The sequence below is a fragment of the Numida meleagris genome, chromosome 23 (genome assembly GCF_002078875.1).
Source record: "Numida meleagris isolate 19003 breed g44 Domestic line chromosome 23, NumMel1.0, whole genome shotgun sequence".
NCBI classification, from domain to species: Eukaryota; Metazoa; Chordata; class Aves; order Galliformes; family Numididae; genus Numida; species Numida meleagris.
Genome location: NC_034431.1, coordinates 1281094 through 1298507, shown reverse-complemented (window position 1 = coordinate 1298507; position 17414 = coordinate 1281094). Strand labels below are relative to the sequence as shown.

At 47.5% G+C, this 17414-nt stretch overlaps 1 protein-coding gene across 9 annotated transcripts in view; it reads left to right on the top strand.

Annotated features, from left to right (window-relative positions):
- The window catches only part of ARHGAP32 (Rho GTPase activating protein 32), a 194462-nt gene that overhangs the window by 112428 nt on the left and 64620 nt on the right, over window positions 1-17414 (top strand). For all 9 annotated transcript variants that reach the window (XM_021376308.1, XM_021376312.1, XM_021376313.1 and 6 more), the window contains 2 exons: window positions 1929-2015; window positions 15416-15553. In XM_021376308.1, coding sequence (XP_021231983.1) covers window positions 1929-2015; window positions 15416-15553 — 225 coding nt within the window. The remainder of the gene's footprint in view (window positions 1-1928; window positions 2016-15415; window positions 15554-17414) is intronic.

The following is a 17414-nucleotide window of genomic DNA, read 5'->3' as shown; positions in this document are numbered from 1 at the left end:
TGATTCACTTTCTATTTCTGGAGAGGTCGTGTACAGACTTGGCTCCACATGAATCCAAATGGGTGCACGTTACAGCGTGTGTAAGAGGCAAGGTGATGCAATTCCACCTTTGTCTTCACACGACCAGTGCCTTTTCCTACCCCTGTCTCACGTTGCACAGAACTGGGCCCTGTACACGTCAGGGAGCTGCTGCAGGTGTGTGCTGGTGACTTCATGGCCGGGCTGCTGGCTCATCTGTGTGCAGAGGAGCAGAGCTGCAAGGATGTGCTGCAAGGAGGCAGGGCCTGGAATTCCATCGTGGGCAGATTGAGTGGGTGCACGGACCCTAAATAAGCACGGGGCACGTTAAGGGATGGAAACTTTTTTCCTTGAGTAGGAAACCCGCTTCTGGTTGAACTGCAGCTCCCTGGAACCTGACAAACGTGGAAAATATATTGGCTTTCCTTTAACTGCGTGTTTTGTTTTTGTTTGTTTTTCACTGTTGGTTTGAAAATGTAGTAGCACTTCAAATATGAAATTTGACTGCAAAGAGCAATGATAAAGTGGTGGGGAACCCACAGTGCAGAAATAAGTCATTGCTGTATTTAATCCCATTTATGGCAGCATGCAACACAGTGTTGCACGCATAGAAAAGTCTGTCCTACAGATATGTGTCTTTCTGGGATGCAGTTTTTGGGTGTAATTAAGCTCACCGTGTTAAAGACCTTCTGGAGTTGGGTTGATTTTCAGGGCTGTACTGCACACCAGCTCCATGAGGATGTGGGAGCGTGTAAACGTCCTGAGGTTCTCATTGAAAAGCTTTTGAGATGGAAGTTTGCTTTGAAGGGGGATGTATCGGTGGGAACAAAATGCTGTCCAGAAGCCGAGAAAAGAATGTGCTAAGAAAGTGGAGTGGGAAAAGCCCAAGTGTGGTCAAAGGAGATATTTCATGGGTTTTCTGGAGAAGGGCTTTGTCTAAGATAGCGTCCAAGCAGAGGTGACAGTGAGTGCATTCCACCCTCAGGAGCTGGCACAGTGTGTTAGCAGCTTCTGTGTCCTTCCCCGGGAGCAGCAGGGGCTGCAGCGAGGCCGGGAGCTCACCCTGCTCAGTGCGCCCTGCCCGGAGCATCCCATGGCTTTCTCTTTCAGCACTGCACAAGGATCTCTTCTCTTTTAAAAGAGCTGTTCTGATCTGCTTTGCCGACAGGCAAAATGTGCATATCATCAATTTGTGACTTCTGTTTTCAGTGGAAGCCATTCAATTCCAGCCATTCTAAGTGCGAGATCCCAAAGCTCCTGGGAGCAGCAGGGCTGGCAGCAGGGCTGCTCGTGGCTCTCAGTCCGTGTACAGCCACAGCACGGCTGCATCTCCTCACTGCTCTCAGAAGCAGCACATCCTGGTGTTGTATTGTGTGTCTCCTTGTGCTTGACGAGTGGCACCGTAAGGCTTTGTGTTGTGGTGAACTGCTTGACAGCACTGAAATTAGGATATGTGTTTTATTATCTGATGTCTGCCTCAACATGTAAAGCAAAAAATGAATGAAATTGGAGAGGATGACTGTTATCTGACACGGGAATATTTATGGAGATATTGTCAGGGAACAATTAATTCGCAGACTTCTAAGCTAGAGGTTTAATCCTGCCTTGAACACTTTGCCTTCCTATGACTGTTTTATTTTTGAACCATCCTTTTACTTTTAAACCATCAGGTGAGATGCCAAAATCCAACGGCATCAGTGGGTCTGTGTGCAAGGCATGCATGCTGAATATTTCCTATCTGACGACTGCAGACGGGCTCCACTCCCCGCTTCCCTGAGAGTCAGCAAGTCTTGGAGCAAGCTGATGTGACTGTTGTGCTGTGTGCGTTGTTCCATGGCTGGCTTTGCCCTGCTCACTGACCTGCTCTTTCTCTCTCTCTCCCCTCCCCTCTGCCCACTCCCTTGGTGCAGCTTTCGCTCCCGGAAGAACAGAGCGAAGTGATGAGGAACGGCTGTGAATCCAAGGAACTCGTCTACCTTGTCCAGATCTCTTGCCAGGTAAATGCCATGTTTTCTCTCCCCACGTTGTTTTGCAGCCCGTGTTGCACTGTGTTTAGTAACACAGCCTCGTCATGTTTTGATGTGGTGCTTCCCTGCAGTATGTGTGTTTTTTTCCCACCTCCCCTCCAGCTCAGCCCTCAGAAGGATGCTGTCTGTGGTGCTACGACCAGCTAGCCTGAAGGAAACAAATCCCTTAGGCAAATAATCCTAGCCTCAGTTTGTGCAGAGCTGCACAGCATGACCCAGGGCCACAAGCATGCACGCTTCAGCTGTGTGTGTGTGTGCCCGACAGCTGCAGGGTGCACAGCAGGGATGCAAGCAAAGGAAATCCATACGTGAGGCTGAGGCTGGTGCTAGTGGTGAGGCTGCTGGGGCTGGGGGGCAGATCCACCCCAGCAGTGACACCCCTCACTGCCCTGCTGCTGCGACCTCAGAGTGCTCTGTGCAAATGAATCTGCTGCTTTGTGCCAGAGTCCCCATCTGATAGAACAGGGGTAGCGACTTGGTAAAACGCTGCGTAATAGGCTATCGTGTTTTAATGGACTGAATGAAGTGGTTGTTTGTGGGAGACCGATTGCATTGGCAAATTGCAGAGAGAACGAATGCCCGTGTTTGGCATTTTCCTGGTCTCAGCAGAGCAGTTCATTTCAGGATTCATCTCAGCACTTCTTGAGCATCCATCTCAGCAATTCATTCTGAACGTTAATGGGGATCACTGTGGAGTCTCTCTCTAAAGCTCTTTATGTGGTTCTGCTGACCTTTCTTGGGTGCTAAAGCAAAGTGTACAGAACAGGCATGTGCAGCCTGCATTGAATTGTGTGGGGCAGAGAATGCTTGCTGTCACGCCGTGCCAGCGTAGTGCCATTGCTACACACAGAGTCAGGGTGTGAATTTGCAGAGAACTTGCTCTTCTGCACTAACTGTGCCCAGTGGTTTGAAGGGAGCTGAGGAGCTGCGTTGTGAAGGTGGAGCTTGGCACAAACTGAGCTACAGCAGTGCAGTTATTGTGACAGAAACACGTGGAATAGTTTTCTGTTGTCAGGGCTTATGGTGCAGGAACACACCTGGGCGTGTGTAGGCATAGAGCTAGTGCTCTTGGGAGAGGGAAGAGAGGCTGAAAGTGACCACTTCCTAAAATGGCACGTGCTTGGGCGTTTTGCAGGCACTGCTCTGACCCAGATGTAGCCAGTTTCACGCAGAATTCTCCTCTTTTAAGAAAGCAGTCAAGGCCAACAAGCAGCACTGCAAAATGTCATGGTGGACGTGTTTCCCAGCCAGACAGTGCAGTGACTTGCAGAGAGATTTTTCAAGGGGTTGAAGGAAACTGTAGACTTGAGACCCTGAGGAGTCTGTAGGACCTGCAGGGTGTGTAAGCACAGGAGCAAGCCCTGGGAGCTGCAAGTAGCAGTGAGCTGCATGCAAGGTGCAGGCAGAACGTGGCTGCAGCGAGCCAGGCTGTCCTGCAGTTTGTCTGACTCTGCTGTCAGCCCTCAGATGCTTTGTGGGGTTGTCTCAGAATATAATACAGAGAGCTGATTTTTCTGGGGACAGCGTGGTGAGTTCTGTGCCTTGCACGAGGGAGATGCAGTTTGCAGCCAGACTGAACAGAGCTGCTGCCCAGTGGATCCAGAGGCTGCGAGTCGTGCCCAGCTGCTGAGCTATTACTTTCTTTTTCAGTGCTTCACTAAGCTAAAATGAAAGCAGTGGGAGTCGGCCTCATCACTTTAAAAGATGGGCACAGAACCAGTCACCTTTGCATTTAGTTATGCTTCTGACCATCTCGAATTTCTCCACGCCCCAAGTTTGTGATTCATCTCGTGTTCATCGGTGCATGTCTCTCAGATCCTTGTGAAGCTGAGAAACTCGTGGCATCTGGATTCAATGAAAGGAAAGGCATGGAAGGAGCTGCACAGCTGAGTATCATTTCTACCATGGAGATACTTCACCCCTGACATCTCGTGGCCTCTCCTAATGTCCAGGGAAAGATTCCATTCTGTCATGTGCTGGATACCAGCAGTGTCTGGATGGGTTTGGCTCCACATTTGAATTAAATGGGAGGTGTGAAATAGCTCATGGAGTGGTAGTGCAGTGGAGAGAGGATTTGGCAAGGTGCATTTGGATCAGGCCAAAAATATTGAGGAGGGGGAAAAAAACCTATAAAATGAATTTCATTTGCTTGCCCTTTGGATGTTCTACTAGTATTGGTGTTCAGCCCACTGCAGCAGCTTGCAGAAGTCTCCTTGATTTCTCAGATGGGAAGTAGATCTGCTCATTAGAGCCATGTCCAGATACATTTGAAAGCTTTAAGGTTTTTGTTTTGCAAAAACAGAAGGTACAGAATCATAGACTCACCAAGGCTGGAAAAGACCTCTGAGATCACCCAGTCCAATCGTGCACCTATCACCAGTGTTTCCCACTAAACCATGTCCCTCAGTGCAACAGGTAAACGTTTCTTGAATGCCTCCAGGCACAGGGCTCGTACCCACCTCCATATGGTGCATAACAAATGTGTTCTGGCAATCTTGGCAATCTCCAGATTACAAACCATAGCGAAATAGGCTACAAAGCCTGGTTCTGGGATGGAATGCATTGTACCACAGTGCCTTGCCCAAGTGGACTGTATGCAGATACAGCCTGTGTGCTGTGTGGTCCTAAGAAAGATGTTTCCTTCATTACTTTACTCTGCAGCAGACACCAAACCCAAAGCTTTTGAGCATTAGGCTTTGGAAGCATCTCGCTCCGTCTGAGCTGTGTTTGGCAGACCACAGTCACAGGGCATTAACACAAAGGAAATTCTATCCTGCTCTTTCCCATCTGTAAATGCGAATGTAGTGGTGTAAAGGGAATTCTTGTTTGATGACTGTTTTGCAAAACCTTCACAGATAAAGTTTAAAGAAATGGAGATGTGTTTGTGACACATTTCTGCTGCAAGTCAGCTTGTGAAATGCAAGCTTTGCGTGGGGTGCAGGGGGGCTCTGAAAGGCTCTTTTCAGCTTTTCTTCTACTTAGAGATCTTAGAAAATTAATCCAGGTTATTAGCTCTTAAGAAGTGGGAATACATGGAGAGCAGTGCTGCATGGTTTTGAGAAGTGGAAGGGTGGGATTCTTCTTCTCATTCCTTTGAGCAAATTTAAACACTGAGACTAGCAGATGAGTAAGGCAGCGTTTTTAATTTCGTTTGAGAGATCTGATAATGGGTTTCCTTTGTTTCCCTTTGCCTTTTAGAACAGTGAAGGTGGGCTTTCCTTTTTTAGAGGCACGTTGCACTGTTCCAGCTTGTTTCTCCAAGGTTGCTTTCAGGACGCGTACAGTTCCTGCTGCTGACTGATTGCTACCGTTAAAATAAATAGAAATAACATGTATTTCTATGATGGAAGAAGGAGTGGGTGAGTGGGGAAAAGAAACAAAAGGCTTAGAAACAATTGAGAAATGCTCAGCTGTTTGGTTGAGTTGTAAAGCGGGCTGAGAACTGCTTCCTTCGTGTTTGGGGCTTGTCTGTGTGACGTTAGAGCAGCAACTCCCAGCGTATGGTTTAAGTAAGGAATGGCAAATCTAAGCTTTTCTTCTGAAAAATGATGAAGTTAAAGGCGCGTGCCGCGAGCTTCGTAGCGTTTCAGTGCTTGCAAACAGCATTTTGGGTGAAATCTGGAATTTCAAGGAGAGAACAAGAGAGTTTCGAGAGAGAGAGCTGTAGAACAGTTTGAGTTCTAAGGAAGCCCTTAAGCTCCAGGTATCTCTTGTGGCTTTTATCTTCCATTTTCTTTATCACCGATACGTTGTTGAAACAGAAGTGACAGGCACTAGCAACCAGAAAGGACGGGGCGTGCAAGCATGGGTGATGCTTAAAACTTCTTCAGATGAGGTCTGATGATCATCCCTGACACCAAGACCGAGTGCTGAGATCTCAGAACGCAGCCAGGCTGTACCCTCAGCTCCCGGTGTCGCTGGCGGGTGCTTCCCGTGGCTCTGCACCCACGTCCTGCGCAGGGAGGCTCCCGGTGCTGCAGCCCAGCTGGGTCTGTAAGGTCTCAGGGCAGGATGCTCTCACGGTGCAGGTATGGGTTTTCTCCATGTTTCTGCTCACATTTGCAGTCCTCGCGCTGGCTGCAAGTCGAGCAACCCCGCGTTGTTGCATGGGATGCACAGTTCCTTGCGCGGTTGCTGTTTTTTGTTCGCAGCAGCCATTGCTGTCTGTGCTGTGTTCATTCTGGCTGATAGAATAAGGTCTCTGATGTACTGCGTGAAGGCATTTACACAAATCTATGCCACGTGTATCTCGCGGCTCTGCCTTGCACAAGATCCGAGCTCGCAATCTTCTGTTCCAAGAACAGCTTTGCAAAACCCTGCAGGCAGCCCCATCCAGCATCCTGGGGCTGGTAGCATGGCTGCAATAATAAGTGCTTCAGGGCAGCAGAGAGAGTGCCAGGAAAAAATGAGATCCGATAGGAAGAACAGTCAGGACTCCCCATCCTGGGTGGTTTGTGGGGAGAGGAGAGCAGAATATATGTTCAGAAGCAAATGTCTTACTCAGACTCTAATGTCTTAAGTACGGTTTGCTGATTCCATCTGCCTGTGAGAGTCCTTACTGAAAACCACAACTGCTTGCAGTAGGATTTTTGAGTCGAGCATTCAGAAAGCTTTTTGTGTGATTGTTTTTTTTTTCTCTTAGAGGCTTGCTCTTTAATGTATAATAGCTTTGTCTTGTGTCATTGAGGCTCAAACACCTAGAGGACGGTTACTGTGTAAGTGCTGTGAAATTTCTTCCTGTGAAAAGCTGCAGTTCTTCAAACAGATGGGGCTCTGAGGGCCAAATTCTGGCACGCACATATATAATTATGTATGTGTGCATCTGTGTGCATTTTATATATATATATATAAGAGATTGGGATAGATCCATGTGGAGCATCCAAGCTGGATCCTACCCAAAAATCTGTTCCTCAGAGTACGTTACCTGCCTCCCCTTTCTTAATATAGCATTTGCTGCCTTTGTTGTTTAAGGAAGGGTTTGCTAAACAAAAGCAATTACTTTGTCATTGTATGGCACAGTAAATTCCAATAATGCTTTGCATTATGCCTGTTGCTGAGTCCCACCAGGGCTGAGCACTGGATTCCCCTGTGGGTAATGCAGTACTGTCTGTAGGGTGCAGCCAAACCAATAGGTGTAAAATGAACTTACATTGCACGAGGGTATGCTCTGCTTTCATAGTGCGTTGGCTGCATTGTGCAAATGCATAGGGACCTTCAGTATGTGCTGAAGCTCTGTCTGCTCAGGAGGGCACAGGGAAGTGACTCTGGTTCAACCTGCATTAGCATGCAGGTCGCAGTCGTGGCCTTTTCCCCTCTGCTTGTTTTCTGTACTTGTTTTCTGACTCTTGGTGCCACTTCCCTGAGGATGACTGCAGCAGAGTGCTGGGAGAAATACAGCTTCACCAAGCAGTTTGCCTGTGAGAGCTGGGCACCTCACGTGCTTGCATGTGCTTGAAAATCCCTGTTGTGATACGCAGTACTTGTTTGTAACTCTCCCAAAACGTTTAAAATCCTGACTGTGGGCCTTCATGGATCAAATGTTCCTTGCCTGCCCTTCCGGATGCTCTCGAATGTTGAAACCTCTGCCTTAAGCATTTCTCGGATGAGAAAGGTTGTTTTGTGTTAGTCAAAAGAAAGCAACTGAACTCCTTGTTCCTGCAGTAGCAATCCATCACTTGATGTGCTGCGCTTGAGCGGTTGATCTTAGGTCATACACTACATGCCTTCTGCTCTCAATAGCAATACATTAAAGTGAAGTGACAGCGGTAGGTGGGGTTAATAAAGAACGTATGAAGCTGGCAAGCAGCCTGAAGAGAGTGGTTGGGTTGTGTTCAAAGCTCAGGCACTGCCAGAGCACTGGCAAGGTAGTGTCTGCGAGAGACTTGGGTCTGTTCCAGGCTTTCTGAAAGCAGAGTAGCATCTGTAAGGAAGAGAGAGAAGAAATTGAATTGCATGGGAAGCCTTTAAGAATGGCGTAATCAACATCTACATTTATTACTCTGTAGCTGTTATGATAATACTAAAGGATAAATTCATTCATTAATTAGGATGATAATCATTAAGGACAAGGATCTGACAGGCTGTTCTTTGGAGTTTTGCCACGCTGGGTAGGGCAGTGCTTGCATCCATCAGATTAATGCTGTGCTGTGTCCTTCTCCTTTTGTAAAAACACATGCTGCACCGTACCCTCTCCATTCATCATGGGATTTACATATAGCTCTGTGACAGTTCGTTTCCCAGAGTGGAAGGGTTGTGCCATTTGCTCACTTTTGTCATTCGCAGTGTATTTGTGCTCTTCAGAAGTTAGCTGCTGCCTTCCGTGCTGCGCAGGGCAGTGAATCCAGAAGCAGCGTTGCCCCAGCCTACAGCAGCATCTGTGTCAGCTGCCCAGCCAGGGGGACTCATCCTTCCCTCCATTCCCAGCCACAGAGCAGACCGAGTACCAATAGCAAGAGATGAAAAGCAGCTGGGATTCGCTATTTGAGTTTTTCCATTTCCAGCACTCTGATGTTTTTTCTCTATTTAAATATGTGTTTTGAAGAAACGGGGTCAGTGTGGTCCTTTCTTAATTCTACATGCTTGAGACGCAGCAACAGAGTTCTAGCTTTGCCTGGATTTGGGGCTGAGCAGTTTATTGAGCAACACTGCAGAGATAAATACTGTTAGGGAACTGCTTATGCTAGGGCAAATTCCTCCAGCAGGTGCACATGTAGGTGCATTTCAGGCTGTCCCTTCAGTATACCGAAGACGAAGGCTTGCTCTGCTCTGTCCCATGGACGTGCTGCCACGAAGGTTTTTGGAAGCAGCGGAGCCTTTTAGGATTCTATGGTCGTTTGTTAATGCCATGTCCTTTGAGCATTTTGCCTTCAGAAGGAAAGCTCTGAATTACAGAGATGAGTCCTCTCATATCTGAGTTGTACTCTGTTTAGCTCTGAAGCAAAAGTGCAATTCAGCGCTGAAATCCAAGAGGACAGGACAGCGATGATGGTTTGTCTGTGTGAGCGATGCGTTCTGGCAGGGCTTGGGCTGTCATGCAGGGCTGCTTGGACGAGGCAGGGCCTGCCACAAATGGAAGGGAGCAGTTGGCTCTGAGAACTGCGAGGAGACGTCGATTCCTGCCCTCAGCTCAGCACGTGTAAATGCATTGCAGAGGAGCGGTTTGTCCTCAATTTTACTTGTTTGACAGCTCCTCCAAGAGCTGGGTTTGGTTCGTATCCCGTCTAAGGGGAGGGCTGTGGTGGATGTTCTTGTCTTTCTTAGTTGCATCAGTGTTTATTCCTATGGTGGTTGAAGACGTGTGCATTTGTAATGGCAGCTGCACTGTGTCTGTTTACTTGGGGAAGGTGAGAGCCACTTGGGACTGAAGTTCCATGCAGTGTGATCCTCTGCAGGATGCTGAGCTGCTTTAAGCACAGTGCTACAGGAAAGGGACTGGACGCAGCCAGTTCACCCCTTGTCCCTCTGACTTTGCAGTTTTTTTCCTCTTTACATTTAAGAATGAAGGACTATTTACCCTAGCAGCTGGGCCAACCAGCAGCTATTTCAGCTGTATAGAGAGGAGATGCTGTACTTGGCAGCTTGCTTTTTTTTTTCTAGCTGTAAGATCAGCAAGAGCTTTAATAGCGTGTCCAGTTTTCTCTCAAGGAAATGTCAATATTTTTACTCTTAAGGAACTTTCGTAGCTAGCCCTGAAGCTGCATTGCTGTGAAGACTGCACGAGCAGTAAAATGAAGAGAATCCCTTTGGATGTCACAGTTGGAATTCGAGACTTGACAACAAAATTATTCTGCATTTAGCAGCTTTCTAAATTGGATCGTTCTGTCTGTGAGAGTGCCACTGAAAAAGGAGAAGGACGACACGTCCATAGTGGTTTGCTTTGCTGTGGCCCTTTGTGAGGCACATTGTAGGATGGGGAAGCTGAGGCTGTGGGAACTCTGAGCTTTGTCCTTAATGGCAGAGATGTTGGCTTTTAACCCAGCTGCTTGCTAAGCAAGCACAAGGCAAAAAGAGGAAATTGTTCATACTTGCATGTTATGTTCTGGTTTGATGGAACATGACAAAATGGACAAAACACAATATGAGCAAGAAGATAGCAAACATTTATCTTCTGATTGCGGTGGGTACGGTGCTATCACATAACGCGGATCCTTGCTTGCTCTTTTACGTGGCTGTGCTTATCAGGAGAAGCTGCATCATCATGTATCCCAGTTGGCTGTTGAGACAGGATTGCTGCCTGCGTCGTTGGATCTCCTGCAGGGCTCTGCAATGAATGGAGCAGGTTTTCCTTGAGAAGACCTGTCCAGGAATCACTGACAGAATTCTCAGAGGGAACAAAATTGAGCTCGTTCCTTATGTTTTTGTATCCACTGGCGCTTTCCCGCAGCTGCAGGGCAGGTTTGTGCCCAAGCTGGCTAGCAACCAGCAGGCAGGAGTCTAACTGGCAGCGTACTGCCCTCATCCAGCCAACGCTCTGAGGTCCCAGCTCCAGATTTGTGTGTGAAGTGTGAAACAAATCAGCGCCCTGTAGGCTTCTCTGCTTCCTTGGCCAGGGAGGAGACCCTCTGAGCTTCCAGGGCTGCCCACTGCAGACAGGCTGGGGCTCTGTAGTCTTTAAGCATAATTGCAAACTGATGCTTTCGGATGCTGCGGAGCAAGTTTGCAGTCAAGGGCTGAGGCTCTGACAGATGATGGAGGCTGACTTTCTTCTTGTCTAATGATGCGTTTTTAACCAATTTGTGGTTTTTAAAAGTACCGTGTTTATTTTAAACTTTCTGGTTTTCCTTTTTAAAGGTCCCCACTGGGGATATTAGGTATTAAGGATGGCCTGTCTGCAAGGCTTTGTCTCCCAGGTCTTGGCACCAATCTATCTCTTGAAAGCAGCTGCCAGCAAGGCAGTTATGTTTCCATTTTGGCTGCAGCTCCAGTTCATTTAGCAGTACTCCAGAGCTGCTTCTCTTTCTCTGCTTTCTGAATAACATTTCTCCTTTCTACCTGCTTTCCTGGAGTTTTGGTCAGCCCCATCTTTGACACAGCTGCTTGCTGGTAGCGGGGCTTCCTGACCTGTTTAATGACTCCAGTGCTGATAGCAGCTGTAACCAGGCTGGTTTTTGTTGGTTCGTTTTCCAAACAGAGTTTCTTACTTTTGGACCTACAAAATCTTTTTTCTCTGGCAATCAGTTTTAACAAAAACTTGCTTCTGTTCTTGAAAAAATCGCTTGAAAAAAAAATCTGCTCTTTGCTTCAGTGATATGCCCAGGGAATGAGACGCAAGAAAACCAAGTTCTATATCTGTCTAAGCTGCTGGCACTGTAGCTGACCTCAGGCAAGTCATTGTGAAAGGGCCTTTTTGATTTGGTTTGGTTTACTAACCTCAGGGAGGTCATGTTCAAAGCTTTTTTGTTTGTGTTGTTTTGTGTGGAGCTCGCTTACTTCCATGAAATAGCTTTTCTTCTCTGTGGTTCTGTGCCCAGCAGATAATAGCACGTTCTGGGTGCAGGGAACAGACAGTTTAGCATTTCAGTACGCTCAGTGTCCTCGTAATGATCAGCAGATATCTGGGCATTCACTCGCTGCCTTGCTACCTGTGGGACGGTAGAATTTTAGTTCCTGTTCCGCAGCAGCTGGTTTGTTTGTGGCTTTGAAGTATTTCCTTGGTGGCTGTGTGCCCATGTCCGTTCTTACTTCAATTTTCTGGAGCACAGACGAGCTGCAGCCCCCCCCCCTACCTCCACCCCCCGTGTCTCCGTGACCCTTTGCTCTGACGGTGTCATTTTACTCAGGAGATGATTGTTACCAAATTGTTTGAATTACACCATGTCAGGAGAGCAGGGAATTTCATTCACACGTTGAGAGTTGTGTATCCTTCTTCAAGTTCATTCGGTCTCTGCCAGCCTGCCATTTAGAGATAGGCTTGCTTATGGGAGGAAGATGGAGTGGTTGAGATTTCCAGTGCCATACCCATGGTGTGTTTGTGCTCGGTCTTAGCGTGCCCTTACTTCTCTGTACCTGTACAAAACCAGCTGCCACCAAAGGCTGAGCCAGGTCCGTGCTGCTGTCTGCATGCTGCAGGCAAAGCTTCTCTTCTGAGTGCTGGAGCTGGGAGCTGAGCACCCAGAAAGCTGCACGTGTCTGGTTGTGGTGAGTTCCCCAGTTGGTCAGAGCAAGCGGAATAATCCTGCTGTCATTCCAGCCAGGTCTTGGGCAGCCTTGCATTCCCGTGTGTTCCTAGTGTTTCTATCTGTAATTGGAATCAGAGAGCACAAAGAACTGCAATATTTAGGGGAGGAAAGCTGCAGTGATTTCCATCGAAATGTCTTTTTTTTTTTTTTTTCCTGCTGATTGCAATTACTTGATAATTAGTGCTGAAAGAGATTAATTTCTTCTTTGGAATAAGGTTATGAAGGATTCGCCACAACAATGTGTGAGCTCCTGCTGTGGGGCAGCACGGGGGGCAATGAGGGAGCATCCCTCCCTGGCCTGGAGGGGAGCCTGGCAGCGTGTGAGCCGAAAAGCCTTCATTCAGAACGCTTTCATTCACAAGAAGCTGCATGTTGCCTTCCTAAAGTTGTAATAATGATGCTGGGAGGTGTGAAATCATCCAAGACAATTTGGTAAATGGAGCTGAGCTCAGATAAAGCCACCTACAGCTCAAAGCAGCGCCCGGGTAGCCTCTACGTGATGGATTTTATCAGTCTTGTTTTCTGTTTTGACTGAATTTCTAAAGCCGTTTTCCAGTGTGACTCATATTAAAAAAGAAAAAGAAGAAAAGGCTGAAGGGTCAAGCTGGAATAACACACAGAGCCCGAGACCCAGACAGCTGTAAAAGTCACCACACGGCAGAGTTAAACTCTGCTGGTGGGTGCTGGCGTTTTCCCAGCTATTCAATACGTGGTGTTCCCTTACTGCAGGGTCAAACTGCAGTGACTTTTGCCACGCTCTTTCATCTCATTCTCTGCTCTCAATCTCCACGTGGACTGGTAAGGTTCATGGGAGGGTCCATGTGATTTCTCTCAGGAACTGAGCATTTGAACCAGAAGAGAAAGGTCTGCTCCTGTCTTAACATAAATAAATCGTAGGTGCTGCAGAGAAAACACGCTCAGACCGTGGGACAGGAAGGCTGTGCGTGCTGGAGCTCAGCAGCACCCTGTCTGCCTTGAAGATGCATTGATGGACAAAAAGGACGGGCATCTGGGCAGACTTAAACACTTTCAGCTGCAAACGGTCCTTTGCTTTCCCTTATAGAACGGGGAGAATATGTCTGGGAATCTCTATCATAAAACATGTGTGGGTTTTTTAAAGGAATCATATCACAGGTGTGGAGAAGAGGAAGAGCTGTGCCCTTCAGTGTGGGCTGCATGCTGCTGGGGGACGGCGCTCATTGCCTGTTCCAACTGAGAGCAGTGGAGCCCACACCACAACAATGTGCCCAGAGCTGGTCCTGGGCATGTGAGATCTGCACCTGGCAGCGGGTGAGGGTTTTGGAGCGATCCGCTGAATGGTTGCAAAGTTGGTGGAGAGAAGTTGCTTGTTGTTAACGAAGGGAAGGGGAATTCGGAGAATGTTTTAAAATCCCCTCCTCTTCAGTTGGCATTTCCCAGCCCAACAGTAACCAAACAGCACTGCCATGAGTGATGGCTTCCTGGTGGGTGAAGCGAGACAGCGCTGAGCTGCAGCTCTTGTGCTGAGTGCTGGGTGCTGGGACAAGAGAGCAGGGAGCGGTGCTGCTGCTCGCTCCGAGCATCACCAGCTTGGCTGCGTTTGAGGGAGTATGGAAACTTCTCTTGGCTGTGGCTGCGTGTCATCCTCCTTGGGCTGTGAGCAGTAGAGCTAAAATTACTGCTGGTGGAGCTGTGCTTCGGAGCCCTGCTCCCTCTGAGTGCCGAGATGTCCGGGCAGGGGCAGCGGGCAGGAGCAAAGAATGGACTGCAGTGATTTCTCAGTCTGCTGTTTCCTGCACTGGTGCCTAAACCACGCTCAGCTGAAGGTCGTGCTGGCAGCTTATCAACAGAGCAAGACCTCTTAGCTGCAAAAAAAATGATGACGGGTCTTGCAGTCCTGTTTTTGTGGTTTTTTTCCTGCAGATGAAAAGTAAAGTGACTCAGAGAAATTAGGAAGAATGTATGTGTTGTACAGATACTTTGTCTGAAAGCTTGTGAAATACAAATGATTTCTTCTAGTATTGAAAGCAGAGTTTATAGGTATGGGACACAGTCTGGAGTTGTCTGATATTAATTTGGAGGAAGATAGCTATTGCACTGGACTACAGTGTTTACAATTGCTTTGCAAGCTTTGGCTATTAGTAGAAAAGCAATGCTTCTGATTTGTGGCTGTGTAACTCGGAGCTCGCAGATCCTCTGTCTGACACCTTCAGTGCTGCACTGTGGGGCTGGGTGGTTGGCTCTGCTGCTGCCCTGATCCCTTCCATGGGGATGCAGCTGCACGCAGGGTGTGAAGCCTCCAGGGGAACCCTGATGAGGATGTCTTCTTTTTCAATATGGCCACGCCGTTGTTTCTAGAAAAGAAAGATTGGAGAAGTGCTTTGCGCTTGGAATAGAAGGAGGGGAGGTTTGCGGAGGTCCATGGCCACTGCTTGGGTGTCCACGTCTGTAAAACAGAAATAGCATCCTCTTCTGGGCTGCATGGGAGTGTTGGGAGGATTCAGTGTTGGTGAAGAGCTCTGACCTGTAAACTGCTGCATTATTACAACGGTTTTTTATTGATCATAATAGGCCACGAAGCATTTAGAAATAGTCATTAGATATTAAAAGCTTCACAGAGTAAATTATGCTGCGCTGCCATGGTCTCTTCCTTGTCCCCTCGAGCAGTGTGTATCTTGTCGATGGTTTTAATTGGCGAAACGATACGCACTCAGGAGTAAATTTTCACATAGTGCTGTTATTGGTTGTGGATTTTTCCCCTTAAAGTCAGCTGAAGATTTGCCTGCGGCATCTGACAGAAACATTGCAAGCCCCAGTCCTGCCTTCAGATCCTTGTTTGCATGTTCTTCACCCTATGCAGAATCTAATTTCAAGCTATTTATACAACCATTTCATAACTTACATTTGTGCAAAGACACCTTGTTCACACCAATGCTACAAAATCCATCAGATGGGGCCATTAGCAGCTTCGATAGGTCCCACAGCTGCTGGGCCACGTGCAGACACACTGATGTGTAATTAGAGCAGGAGCACTAACAATGGCTGCCTGCAGATTAAAACACGAAAATGTTGCCGAGGCACTTCCACCACTTCCATGTGCTTTGCAAAACGGGATCTCCGGGTCTGTCTTTTCCTTCTGCCGGAATCATCACTTTCCTCATCTCAGCAGCCCTGGTGAGTCTGTAACCGCGTGGGGCTGTTTTCTCTACGCAGGGGAAGAGCTGGATCGTGAAGCGCAGCTACGAAGATTTCCGAGTCCTCGACAAACATCTCCATCTCTGCATTTATGATCGGCGTTTCTCCCAGCTCGCAGAGCTGCCCCGCTCCGACGTCCTGAGGGACAGCCCGGAGGTGAGTTACCGGCTCAGGTAACGAGAGCAGCGCGTCATTTCCAGCCTTTAATTTCGGTGGTTTCAAGGGAAACGGCCTGCGAGTTCGTACCTATAAATGTGCTGCTAAATGAGCAGTGGCTATGGAGAGCATCAGGAAGGAGGTTGTACTGTCAGTGCCTTAGCCTGGAATGCTGGTATGCCTCTGGAAGCTTTGTCGTTGGTGTGGCTATTTGCTGACTTAACACAGTCGACTTAATGTTCCTAGGAAGCCATGCTGCTCTGCAGCTACGGCATTGGAATGCTAGGTGATATTTATAGACTTGGAATTACTGAAGTTTCTTTTCAAGAGCGTTTGCATTAGTGTAATAAATTGTCTTTAAAGTGTAAGCAAGGAGGAGAATTTTCATTCCTTGTCATGCAGACTTCACGTGCAAAGTACTGGAATCTTTCAGCTTCGTTGCTGGGGGATTCATTCATGTCCAAAATACTTTTCTGGGAAGCAGCAGGTGCATCTTGACTGCATCATTTTGAAAGACAAGGGGAGAGAGACAATGCAGTGTGTGGCCACAGAGGGTTATTTGAGCCAGCAGAGCATGACAAAACCGCCTCTGTTGGGCTGCAGTTTGGCTGTGGGAAGAGCGTGTATCCCGGTTACAGACGGGGCCCGTTGCTTCATTTCACAGGTCACTTGTCTCTGGGCCTTGTGCTTGTGTGTTTGCCCCCTGCCATCAAGCACAGCTACGGAAAAGCCTTGACATGCTGTGTCAGAAGGCTAATGTTGCCTGCCCGCGAGACGCGGAGCTGAAAAGGGAGATCAGAAAATTGAAGCCATTCCAAGCGTTCAAAGCAGAATCTATCCAGGATCTATAAATCAGAGCCTGTGCTCTTTCAGTGCCAACCGGGTGAGGATTGATTGCTTTAGAACCACACACAATGGTTGAAATCGGTACCCTACTGCAGACTGTGGGGCTTCCGTACAGAAGGTCGATAACGCTCTTCTGTTGCTCATCAGAGAATGTCATTTATTAGTTGCTTTGATTTCACGCAAGTTATTTCTGAAGAGAATTTGAAGTTACTGGTCTCCTCAATGGAACAGAAGGAGCAATATTCAGGATAATAAATTCCTGCATTCTTTTTTTTTGAAATTATATCGTAATCGTTCTTTCCTCTTAAGTCTTTGCAGTCAGTGTGTACTTGATGCCACGGGGCTGAAGATCTGCGTTGCATCTGTGAGCACAGAGGATGTAACGATGTTGAGCCGCTCTCCTGCTTTGTGGAATGTAATCCTGCAGCTGCGTGGTGTCTCGTGATAGTTTTTGTTCTGGGTTGACCACATTGGAACAGATGTTTGAGGAGAACTATTTCAAACAGCCCTGCAAACTCCGCGCTGTCATACTGCTTTATAACACTGCCAGGGAAGCTTTGGGAAGACCTCACTGGCTTCTCTTTTATGAATGCAAGTCTGTTGTTACAAAAAGGACATCGCTAAGTGCATTTTTTAAGACCCTCTTGCGCTATTTGAAGTATTACCCTTTCATCACGAGGTCACTCTGAGTTGCTGCATTCTTAAGGGTTTGCACATGGGTGGAAGTGGCAGCCTGTGTTGTTGTTGTTTTCAGCGTTTGGGTTTTTTTGCTGAATGGTTCTCAGATGTGTTTGATGGCCATGATACCAATGATTGGCGCATGCATGAAATCCATGATGAGAGGAGGGCTGTAGATTTAAGGTATCTTTACAGGAGAAATTACTAAGGATCTACATATCTTATATAAAAATACCATTTCCTTCACAGGGAGCTGCTTCTTCAGGCAGTTTTTTGTGTAATCACTGCAATACTGAATATAGTTTGCTCTCTTCCAAATGGCAGATTTCTTTGCAAA